The sequence below is a fragment of the Quercus suber genome, unplaced genomic scaffold (genome assembly GCF_002906115.3).
Source record: "Quercus suber isolate HL8 unplaced genomic scaffold, Cork oak 2.0 scaffold_629, whole genome shotgun sequence".
In the NCBI taxonomy this organism is placed as follows: Eukaryota; Viridiplantae; Streptophyta; class Magnoliopsida; order Fagales; family Fagaceae; genus Quercus; species Quercus suber.
Window position 1 is genome coordinate 189,686 of NW_027070071.1, and position 12,837 is coordinate 202,522.

At 36.4% G+C, this 12,837-nt stretch overlaps 1 protein-coding gene across 2 annotated transcripts; it reads right to left on the minus strand.

Moving 5' to 3' along the window:
• Positions 1–1,742: 1,742 nt before the first annotated feature.
• LOC112018101 (protein TOPLESS) lies at positions 1,743–11,707 on the minus strand. Of its 2 annotated transcripts, none has more exons than XM_024050613.2 (26): positions 11,573–11,707; positions 10,980–11,112; positions 10,636–10,815; positions 10,401–10,514; positions 10,164–10,322; positions 9,596–9,773; positions 9,386–9,509; positions 9,159–9,268; positions 8,581–8,746; positions 8,357–8,466; positions 8,184–8,253; positions 8,000–8,073; positions 7,812–7,907; positions 7,626–7,721; positions 7,368–7,495; positions 6,995–7,229; positions 6,731–6,892; positions 6,555–6,647; positions 6,206–6,352; positions 4,836–4,946; positions 4,549–4,728; positions 4,339–4,467; positions 4,165–4,260; positions 3,574–3,759; positions 3,315–3,478; positions 1,743–2,520 (listed from the first exon to the last, which is right to left on the minus strand). In XM_024050613.2, the coding sequence occupies exons 2-26, from the start codon at positions 11,057–11,059 to the stop codon at positions 2,310–2,312; spliced, it is 3,399 nt and encodes a 1,132-aa protein (XP_023906381.1). In that variant the 5' UTR covers positions 11,060–11,112; positions 11,573–11,707; the 3' UTR covers positions 1,743–2,309. The 2 variants fall into 2 exon arrangements, with proteins under 2 accessions (XP_023906381.1, XP_023906380.1); XM_024050612.2 differs by having other exon boundaries at positions 1,743–2,523.
• Positions 11,708–12,837: the final 1,130 nt, after the last annotated feature.

A 12,837-nucleotide genomic window follows, 5' to 3' on the forward strand; every position in this document is an offset into this window, starting at 1 on the left:
TAAATATTTGGCCTAATAGTTTACACCAAAAGAAGCTTCAACGTCCTCAACTCACCTAACTTAAATCGTCATTAATTTCTGCACAAAAGTTCCCATGTGCCACATCTAGCAGATGCAAAAACTAACTCTCTTTGTATACACAAGAAAAATATCGTCTTTCTTCACCTAACCTCAAATTTCCCCTTCCTTTTGTTGAGTGTAGTTTTGGCATGCACCAACAGCCTTCATCACCTCAAGTATTGTTGTGAATAGTGGATTCTAAGTCCAGAAGGAAAACCAAAGCTCGATGAGTGGTATAACAATGAAAGCAATGCAACAACTCTCTACAATGGATTTTAATTAACCCCAAGAGCTTCATTACCATTTCACGTTCAAAGAAATACTTATAATATGTGTGTGTATATATATATATATATATTGTGGGAGCAAATGATCTAAGCACATTTTTAGGTCATGGGCCCTACCCAAGGATGATTAAAGATCCATATATATGTTAACCAAAGTCTGACACATGGACCAAGTCCGATGAGAGAAAATGTCAAGATCATTTTGAAACAGACGAAAGCTGTGAATGAGAGGTCTGAGGAGAGAAGGTAGATTGGTCCGTTAACCGAGGATCCCGAGGAGCAAAGGCACCTCGGGAATACTTTATGTAACTCCCTATATTGGAAAGTAAAGTTTCAGAGAAGACAACAGAGTTGTGCAAGGAACAGAATGAGAAAATGTTTGGGAATGTGACTACCACCTCCACATTTAATGCACTGCACCAACTGAACTAGCCACATTTATGAGAAAAAGACACTTGAAGGGTTCTGATGGGACAAGTATCCAAATGGTTCCCCTGAGATGTATTGATGGAGGGTTGAAATGCAATGAAAGAGACTATATAAGGAAAGGAACCCCACAGAAAGAGGAGATGAACTCCTTATACCAAAAAAGACTTAAAGAGAGAGAGAGCACAACACTATTCTATAAACACGTCACTTTTGTTTATTAATGAGAAACCCATCCTTAGATTTGCCCGAAGAGGAGCTTATACTAAATTGTCATTCTTTTCACTTATACTAACCGCTTTGGTTCAATCGGTCCTAAGCTTGTAATTTCCTTAGCATTGCAATTGACTCAGAAGCCCACTCTCAAAAATTCATTGCGTTGGGCTTGACTTGAAGGACTAGGGGCCACTGTTCTAGATGGGCATCGGCTTTTCTTTTTGAGTCCTTATATATATATATATATATATATATAGTGCCACTACCATCGAGTGCCAACTCAATCTTCTCACTGGCGGTTAGTTTATGGTTTCTTGTTCTGTTTTGACATCCAGTGGGGATTCTTATATGGATTTCTAGTTTCAATAGCGTTAAACATGGATATGAAACATAATATTTGTACGTTTTGGGGGGTATAAGCTTCAATGGTTATCTGAAATAGCTTGGTTTACTTTTCATATGAATGAAAATGGTACGAAGTCAGTGCTTAATGTGGTTCCACTTGATATTTGAGCGCCAAAATCTTAAAACATTATGTATAACATTTATTCTTTTTTTTTTAGGGGAGAGAGATTATATGTATCTTTCAACAGAAAAAAGTCATAATAAAAATACTGATAAACAAAAGAGACTTTTGTTAGCTAGCCTCTATTGTTTGGTAAAGATTCAAAAACTACGGCTTTGATCTCAGAAATGCCAACGCATATTTGATGAATAACTGGACTGCATTGAAATTTGATGCATAACACATAATTGATATTAAAATTAGAAGTAAGATAGCCTGATAAAGTATAAACAGTCATTGTTGAAGAAATTCCTTCCCAAAGTAAACTGACATTCCACTATTTAATACTCCTACAACATTTACCTCATAATTTGATTAAACATGTTAAAATCTACATCTTTTTGCAGTGTCCTTCCTTAAGAATAAATTACATATCATGACCTGCAAACTGCACAACACAAATATCAAACATGAATGAGGCAGACATATCATGTTAAAATCGAAGTTCTGAAGATCAGCAAGTCTAGTGACGACAATTTTCACATCTGCTGAGGTGATATGTTGTGATCAGTGCCAATAAAAGTGAAGTCAATAGTGGGCTCACGTGAAAGTAATGTTGCTCCAATCACAATTTTCCACGTCAACAATTGTGGAAAGATTGCAAACTGTTGTGTGCCTAGCATTACTGGCTGGAGGTGCTATAGAACTGTGCTGCCCTTAACGAACAGAATAAGAAGCCTTGTAAAGCATACCTAAGTTTGAGATGAGCCAGCAAGCAAGCATGTAAAAGAACTTGTCACTGGCAGCTATCTGGATCATCTCTGGGCTTGATCAGAACCTGAAGCTCCAACTGAAGGAGTAGCTGGCACACTGCTCGCTGAACCATTCTCAACAGGTGGAAGCACACCCCATTTGCCTTCAGATTCAAGAGGCTCAAAGACATGAACCCCCCCATCTGATAGTCCTATTGCAAATTGATTTGGTTCTTGTGGATGTGCCGCAATCACGAGTGGTTGTACACTAGAACTGCTGCATTGAGGAAAAAAAGGGTCGGAATCTACAATAGCTTTCATAAATTATTCTAGTCATTTGTACTTGTACAATGACTAAAATAGTTGGGATTTGACAGGAAATATTACCAGGTTAAAGATCAGTTTAAATCAAATTTAAACACAATGAATTTAGCATATTTTGGAGCCTCATTCTTAGCAGTCCAGTAAATCATAAATGTTAAAATATTTTAACAAAAACCAACTCATTTTAAGATTACTTTCCAATGCTTATAGACAATTTTACATGTTTATTCTTTACAAATGCACCATGCTAAGGTCAATTGTAATCCAATAAGAACAATTCCTCAAGTTGATATGAAGCAAGTTCATTCAAGAACCCAAATTAGTACCAAGGGCTGGTCGAGGGATTTGACCATTATCTTTTTGTCAAAATTTGGCAATAGTTGTTTTACATGACTACTTGAGGTTGAACAGGGTGGTATAGAAAGAAGTTTCTATCCATTATTATTACTATCAATAGTATTTTTTGAGGATTAAAGAAGAAAACTTTGCATGCACTATTCTTCAAAGTATGGGCATGCAAGGTAATCTGGCAATATGAGAGGGCACAGTGAAGACCCAGAAGGTGAAAGTGCAAGATACTGAAACTAATGTTTGATTCCACCATAAAATATATTGAGATCACAAACCTTAACAGCGATGGTGAAACAAATACCAAACCCAACTAAACATGAAAATGTGTCATCTAAGTAAAGCATGCAATTAATCCAAAAAAATATAACCATTGTAACAGAGCTTGTGAATTACCTGACATTAGCAGGAAGATAAGCAGAAGGATTTATTCGACAACGTAGTCTAAGATTTGCAGCATTGAACACACAGACTGTCGCATCTAAGAAGCAGGCATATACCAACAGGCTATCACATGAGAACGTAGCATGTGAAATGGGGGCAGATTCACGTGGGACCCACTAAACATAGAAAAAATCATATTAGATAAAGGACAGCAAAATGTTACTTCCAAAAATAATAATAATAATAATAAGGAACTGTGAATTTAATGTACCTGCTTTACACATTCTAGTTTTGTTGTTTCATATATGGCAAGCTGAGTTTCATGTACAACCAGAAAGTGTATCTGGTCCTGATGAAACTGTACACGTGTGTCTGACTGTGCTGGAGTCCTTCCAGTTGGAAGCTGCAAGATTCTTGCCTTCTGCTTTTCCCATCCCTCAGAGTTCCATACACAAAGCTGGAGAAAGAATTAAGTACCATTGTAAGTGAACCAACATAAATATTTGAAGAATGGCTTCACAACAAGGGCCCTAGGGTGAGAGTAATTGGTCATGCCTGATTCAGAATTAAGGAATAATTTGCTGATGATACTACTTCGAAATTTGGATTGTTTATCTTGGAATTAGAAGCATTTATTGTTATCTTGAAATTATTAAATGCATCGGGCAAAACTCAGCAACATTATTTTAATTATTAAAGTATATCAAGTGTGGTCAATTTTACAAAACTGAATGATGATTTCAGATTTATTACAGAATGAGATTTAGGTCATCAATGAGATTGAGTTCAATCACAAGTTCACAGCAACTGAATCAGAAATGTAAGACTAAACTTGCACACATCTAAACAGGAAAATTGTTACCTGAGCATCTGCTCCAGATGAAACCAGCACATTCAGTACATGAGAAAAGGCAAGGCCAGTAATTCTTTTAGAGTGTCCTTTAAGTTTGCTTTTAACCTGCATTAAGAAAGTGCTAAGTAAAAAATGACACCTCAAGCCATGTGAAGTGTTGATTGTTAACATACTGCACCATACCTCATCTACACGGACGTTATATATTTGAATTGTGGAATCATCCATTCCAATGGCAATGATGTTATTATCTTGAGGATGGAAAGCAAGAAATGTTGCTGCAGGTGGTGGTGGCATGAAAGTTGTCATGGTCTGCAGTTGCCAGAAAGAAATTGAAATTGGTAATACAAAAAATGAAAGTAAACTTTGAACAACATTGGACTCCTGTGTTACCTTAAATGTCATCATATTGAACAAGGAAATCTTCCCTCCAGATGCTGACATTACATAAGAATCATTCTTGGATAAAGCAAAACAGGGAACAGAATCTTCAGGATTAGTGTCAGCAATATCGTTGGTCATTAAAATGCCACTTGGTGGTTGCCATAAATTAGGTAACAAACTGGCAGTTGCCTGCAAGAGAAAGCGCAAATTTTTTAGATATAATGGAAGCCATTTTTCAGAACCATGATGAAAGAACTACCAAGGGTTGACACAAGCTACTTCAGCTGTCCTTGTACCTTGCCAGAAGAATTGCGATCACTTCTCTGCCATTTCCAGAGCAGATGAATGGCATTTGATGCTAATGCCAGAACAGCATTACCTGAATTTGTGTAGATTAACCTCGAAATCTGTAATAGCAAGAAGGAAAGCTAATGAGGACATTTGTTGGAGACAGGACGAAATCAGATATACCTTATGGATCAAACTGGAGTTGAAAGTTCATGAGCTGATATTATATGGCATAAACTTCTAAGGTGAGCTTTTATTATACAATATATGATGCCATACATAGATATCACAATAAAGCCTTTCCCTTTATGTAAACACTATATCCTTTCTGTCAATCTTCAATGGTATAAGGTGATCATTTTCTAAATAAATCCACATAGTCTCTCCAGAACCATCTTATTATGGTCAGTCTTCTGGTAGCTTGATATTCCTAAACAGAGCGAGGGCAATCTCTGTGCTAACTTCAATTGTGGCACTCAGTTGCTTTTGCAGTTATGTCTACCGAAAGGTATTGACAGAGTAACTAAGCAATTTGGCCCTTTTTTTTGCCTTTGAAATGGAGAGGGTTGGTTGGTGAACCACCAGTATCCAATCATGATCTGATGGCTGTGATTCACCAAACTGCTCCTTCCTTTCAAAGGGAGAGGAACCAAACCTGCCTAACCTTTAATGAGTTATTTTGAAAATAATGAACCAACTTTTGCAAGGCATGATAGAATGAAATGCGGGATTGTGTGTTTCATTCTAAACTGACCAACAACAGAATATTTAGGTTACTATTTAGCTTACTTTTGCTACTATTCATAAGTTCTACTGTATTATTTCAGCTACCTTTTAGTTTTATCTATAGTACTTTCAGCAAAAAATTTTCAGTTTTAGCTAAATATGTTGTTCCCAAATGGACTCTTTGTAGTTAAAATACCCTTATGGTTCAATTCATTTTGGGATTAACCGATGGTTATTAAGCTCAGATTACATAAAGGCAAAAGTAAGGCACTAATGAGATCATGACTCACTAGCACTAAAGCTAGCTTGCTTAGCTATTTTATGTCTTTAGGTTGTTATAGCTCAAACATTATCAGTTTCTAATCACAAAGCTATTCCAACCCAGTAAGATTACACTATTACAGTGCTATGCAATTAACATTCAGTACTTTGAGAATTTTTTTGGCCTATGAGAAGAGCAGGAGTAAGGTAGGTGTACAGACAGGAAATGTCAGTCCTAAAAAGGAAATTATAATGAATTTAAAACTTTGTTAAAATGGATATGCATGAAAGAATGTAATAGTAGAAAAATAAAGCAGGATCACAAACATAATCAAACCATTGATATGTAATAGAATCTTCTGAGAACTATGCCAGTTAACAAATACCACACCTTAGTTACTCTTAGGTTTTCAGGTAGCCTTAGGGATCGGCACTGAGATGGTTCATTGATTTCAGTGAGCTTCCAAATCTTGGATTTGTCATTGGACTCTTCCATTATTCTTGGTTTCACATCCCCCAAATTACGGGCATCCCCATTCTGGTAAGATTAACTTGTCAATTAAACATGTGGTATAAGAACAATGAATCCATGGGATGGGCTCCATTTAAAATGGAAGAGGCAGATAATACATGACAGTAAAAAAAAAAAAAAAGTGTGATTAAATAGGAATTGATCTGTAAGTTGTGTGCGTGAATGCATGCGCATGTATTTATTTTTATATAAATCATGTCCCACAAACCATTCCGGCGATAGCAACCACAGAGGCACCTCTGTCTGCAAGTCCAGCACTAGTAGCAGCAGCTGCTGCAGCTGAAATTGAGTTGATCGTAGGCTGCGAGAGATATCATAACATAACAGAAGAATTAATTCATGCTGAGGTCAGTATCACTAGAGCTAATGATCTGATAAAGCTACCTTTGCAACAGCTTCAGACGCTCTTGATGCATCATAAGATAGATTCTCAAATGTGCGTAACAACCTAATACCATCTGTATTGGATAATATTTTAATTCCATTTTCGTTGGCAGAAATGGCCAAGAGAGAGCCATCCTTGTTGAAGCGGATGCGTGGGCTCGCCTGGGAAGTAAGAAAAGACAAAATCGAGCAAATTATTACTTTTGACTTAATGAATTTCCAATTATTTTTTCCTTGAAAAAAGAAACCACTTTAAGAACTTACTGGGAGGCCTCCGTCCGCATCAATAGTCATCAAAAGTTGAATATTGTCCATATCCCAGAATTTGATAGAGAAATCATCACCAGCAGCCAAAAACCGGTTTTTAGTTGTATCAAATTGCACAACACCCAAAGAACGCTTGCGGAATCCTTGATAGGTCCTTTTAACAGCCCCTTCACTTTCATTCCATTCAACAATAAATGACTCCCCCTCCTTACTTGTACCACATGAAAAGAGTCTGCAATATCCCCCACCCCCCAAAAAAAATAAAAAGGGAAAAAAAAGGTTAGAAAAACAAAATCCTGTTTAATTGATGATACCCCAACAAACAGTAAAGGACAAGTAGCACGGACGCAACAGGTTTGAGTATATTAACCTTGTACCATCAGCACTGTATGCCATTGTTGTGCACCAGCGACCAGGAGCATCATAATCAACTCGAGATCCCAAGTTGTCATACAGCCATGCTTTTATTTTTCCATCCAGTGCCGTAGAAAAGATAAACTAAAGCACAAAAAGGATGTTAGGAACAAGGACTAGGAAAAACCATGAAAGCAAAGGCATAAATTGTTAGCATGACAACCTCAAAGTATATAACTAACACAATAAGAGAAATGAGTGATGGAAATGATACCTGAATGTTTTCCTTATAGTGAGGACAGACGGAATAAACAGGAGCCTCGTGACCTTCAAAAGTATACTGCTTTGCTCCCGTTGCAGCATCCCACACCTACAATTACCAAAAGCAAAATTGCCAAAGGTTGGGAACTTTTGCTCCACTCAAAACAATAAAACCAAACATGTAATATGACCAACCAACCTTGATGGTCTTATCATCACCGCAGGTTATCACACAAAGTTGCTTATTTGGGTGGGAGAATGCTATATCATTTACTCCACCAACATGAGCATCAATCTAGATCAGCAAGTTCAGATCAGTACAAAAATGTAAGTACCACAGAAGATAAGAGTAAATATTTCAAACAGAAAATTTAATATCGGATATACCTCCAGATGCTGTCGTACTTCATCATTCCCATGATAAGAATATATTTGAACAATGTGCCTGGAGTATGCAACTCCTGTAATAGGAACGAAACAGCGCAATCATCTAATGCTATAGTTCACCCTTAGGGTATTTATATTAATTATATTACATTAAATTCTAAACAATTCCAATATTTAAGCTTACCAAATAAAGAACCATCAGGGCTCCAAATCACACGGTTAACAGATACACCAGGATCTTTAACTAGAGCTGCCTGAATTCCATCAAGTTCAGTTTTAGTCACTATTATTACAGGCATTAAGGGTATAGCAGTCACAATCACTGGTTTCATTGATTAATTAAGACAAGGGACACACCTGCAGAGGCATTGTACATGCACTAAGATCCCAAACTTTGAAGTTCCTCAAAACCAATCGCTCCCTAGAGCCAACTTCCCACAACGCTATGTCCCCAACATTGGTACCAACTAAAGCATAACATCCAGATTATTAAAGAGTCAATTTTATTTGGTAAAATATGAAGCACTGATAAGAAATAAGTATTAGTAGCTGAAAACTAGAGCCTTTGAAAAAACGCAGACCAAGAAGTAGAGTCTGTTGAATAGGATGAAAATCCATGCTCATGGGAGAAGATCCTTGATTTAAAGTCCGTGCGACATTCTTTGGCAAGTCGTCTGGAGCATTAAAAGCCTGACCATGACTATGACCCGGAAATGTTACTGGTAACACATTAACAGGCAGATTTACCTGCACAAAATGCACAAATGAATAAATAAGGTAACTAAGAAAGAATAATAAATGTAAGCTCCCCCCAACTGAAAATAACGCTCACTGTGAAAAAGCACAATGTTTTTGGAAATTACATTAGATGCATGCAAACCCATTGGTCCATGCTGCCGTATTAAATTTTTTTCCTCACGTGTACTTATTTATTAAAAAAAAAGGTAACTGCCTCAACATGGAATTAGTACAACAACAAAGATACTGTCATAATGTGAGCAGGACATACTCTTTTCGCTTTTCAATGTGTACAACTAATTGCAACGTCCAGAAAAGGAAATGTGGAGAATAATTTAGGGATGGAGGGTGCAACATAATAGCATGAATTCACAAGTTCGTGGCCAGAAATCTATTTGATTTTTTATCAAAACAAAATTACCTCATCAGAAATCCCCATTGGTCTTGTTCTTTTAGAAACATGATCAGAATCCCCAGACGGGTAGTCTACAGAAGGGTTGGTCGGAGGAGTCCTTGGATGTTTTAAAGCAGCTATACGAGGCAAAGACACACGTAGATAGTTAAAGAAAGATCTACGTACCACATCTGATATCCACAATGACATAGAGGAACTCAATGCCCAATAACAAAATTGAAGGAATAAACTACCTGGGATTGATGGAGCACCAAGACCAATAGCTCCTCCAGAAACTGCTGGATGAGTAACAGTGGAAGGATTGGACATCCAACCTGCAAGGGGCGTTGGAACTGGTGCTGGTGTAGGTTGAAAAGGCTGAACACGTGAATTCAAGCAAGTTAATGAAAGGCAATATAAGAAAGGAGCAAAGTTGACATCAACCAATTTAGCTGATAACCCACCCCATGAGCACCTAAGTTAGGGAAGCCCCCAGCTTTTGGTAACGATCCAAGTAGTGGATTGTTTGCAGGTGATGGAGCTCGTGCACCATTTGGTTGTCCACATGAGTGATCCACAAAAAGAGTTTTTATATCTGGATTTGGCCTTGGGTTTTTACACAGTTGATGCTGCCAATTCAAGCTGTACTTTGAAGTAAGTAATCAGTTTTGTTAAGTGTAAGCTGATGACAAGCAGTAATGTAAATGTAGGTTTTCTAAAACTGATCTGAATGCAACACGCCCCAAGTTTGTGAAGCGTATATTCTATGGTACGATTCAAAGACAAATTACTTTCAACCTCACAGGCATTTTGTTTTCTTTCCCACAGCATTTCACAGCAAAGTTCCAACTTTCAGAAGAAAGCAATAATAAAAGTGATGGTTAAAAGATTTAAGATGCACTCATCATAAATAATATATGGAAGGCATTGAAACAAGATCAGTACCAAGTATAAACACCTTAAAGTCACTTAGAACTAAGTGCATATCTAATCCATTTAATTTGAATCACATAGCATTTCTATAAGAGTTACCTTTGGTTGATGAGGGTCCGTAACCTTGAATTTTTAAGATTGGGGAATTGCAATTTATCACGGAATAAAGGATTTGCTTCAATCAGCTTCTTGAGCTCCACCAACATGATTGCTCTTGCAGACTTGGTATCTCCATACTTGGAAAGTTGCTCATTCTCCCTGTTATACAACAAACCCCATTTTCAGTACATTTGCTATAACTATGATGCGGATGACTTAAACACAAACTTGTCATACCTAAAATTCTCCAATGTCAAGAGCTGAGTGATCTCCTTGAAAAGCTCTTCATTAAATGTGGCAAAAACTTTCAAATCCTTTACTAATATATCCACAGCCTTGGACCGGTCATGCCTATTAAAATTTAAACAGTCCCATTCATATACAATCTACCGCACGATTCCAAAGACAAAAACAATCAATTCACATAAAATTGACCATTAGAAAAACAAAATTTATAAGAATGTAAGCTTACTTATCCAATGCCTCAAGATACTTCTGCTTCCTTATCTCAAAAAAGATTTTCATTGAATACCGATTGTCATCCACTTTTGTGAACCCAGAAAGGTACTTCTCAACCTCATCCCAATTCCCATTATGCACCTCATCCTCAAAATATTTCATATTAAAGAAAAATCCAGATTCCTGTTCAAGCCTATTTAATACACACAGAATTTAATGAGGAAATTTTTTTATAAAAAAATATTAAAAATTAAAAATTAAAACTGAAAAAAAAAAATATTAAAAAAAAAAAAAACTGATAAAAAAATTACTGACAAAAAAGAAAAAATCAAACAAGCTAAACTCTTAGAAGCATACTTGTGAACAGTCTCTTTAAACTTTTCCTCATCTAGAAACTGTAAGATCAAGAACACGAGCTCTCTACTAAGCGACGACATAGTAGCCGCCCACCTCTTGTTCGATTCCCAACAAACCAAAAACACCACTAGATCTGCAAAAATTAAATAAAAACTCAAAAGGGTTAATTTCTAAGTATCTTAATTATTCAAAAAAAGAAAAAGAAAAAGAAAAACAGCACATAGATTCAATCAAATCTATACCCAAAACCAGATCACTAAACTCCCATCCTTAAAACACAAAAAGAACCCATTTTTACATACAAAAATTATTACCATGTACTTATTAGAAGACAGACATGTGCGAAGTAAAAATCAAGTAAACGAAAAAAAAAAAGTCAAAATGAAATCTGGGTTTTTTTTTTTTTTTTTTAAATTTTTACTTAAGAGGATCACAGAAACAAAAGAAAGTTGCTTTAGACCATGTGGGTATCAAAGATGCAAAAGCCAGACCTCCTCAAAAAACCCAAAAAATAAAAAAGCTAATGACTTTTAAAGTAAAAAGATTCTAAATTTCAAACACAGAGAATCGTAGGAAAAACCAAACTCTCTTACCTTGAAAACCAAAGAACACAAACAGAACCGAACAAAGAGAGATAGGGCTTTAGAGAACCATTCTCTCTCTACAAAACAAACTCTCTCTCTTTCTCTCTCTAGGAAATTATATAATGAGACATTGAAGTTGCAGAAATGGGGTTTTTAATATAAGAGAGAGGAAGACAGATAAAGTAACCTAATAAGCAATCAAGTTATCAGTTCAGAACTTATCATACGACTGATAAGCTCTCTTGATAAGCAAGCCTGCTTATTATAAGTACAGTACAAAGTGGGTCCTACGTAGCCGGCTTAACTTCGTCGAGGTCCTCGGCTCGGAATCTCTAAGCTGACAGCTGTGAGTTGGACCAAGACTTTTGGAAAAAATCAGGTACACCACCACCTTAAAACACTCATCCAATTACAGCCGTCGATTCTTTAGTTTGACTATTTGAGTTGAATGTAACGGTCAATAATTGAGAGAGAGGAACGCCTGAGAAAGAGTATGGAGTATTTAAGAAAGCGATATTTACTCATCCCAGATCCCTTGAGAAACGACAAGCTTTTTGGGGGAGGGGGTATAGTGAAAGTTTGCCCCTGAAATTATGATAATATTACGGTATTTGCCATTGGGGGGCCATTCATACATCATGGATGCGTGGGGTAGTTGTACTAAACTATACTTATTGTTATTGTAAATCACGTGATACAGTGAAACCGTTCATCATTACGGTACGAGATATACGATAAATTGATACGAGAATTTGAATTCTTCATCTTAATGGGGGGGTAATTATTATATAATAAATAAATAAGTGGAAGGTTAGCATTAAACGAAAAGAATTATAATAATAATTATTCTAAGTGGGTTTTTTTTTTTTTTGTTGTTGGTGTGTGTGTTGGGCGTGGTCAGAGAGAGTGAAAGTGGAATTTGGGGTTTTGTTGTCGTTTTCAAGAGGGAAGTCGACGTCAAATGAGTTAAAATTCTTTTGTAAGGGAAATTTAATGAGTTAGAGTGTGAGGTTGTCTCTTCATGCCAAAGTACGACCACTTTCATTTCACGTAATGAGGTTTTTGTGGATGGAAATTTTAAAAAAAAAAAAAAAAAAACCTTTTCTTTTTTTCTTTTTTACTTTTTGGAAAAAACAAACGGTACCTACTAGCAATAATGCACGTATGGGACACATGAGGGTAAGTTTTATGGCAAAAATTCATGGTACTTGAAAGTGGTAATTAATTTTCTCAGAAAAGAAAGTGGTAATTGAGTAATCCAACTGTGTGTGAGA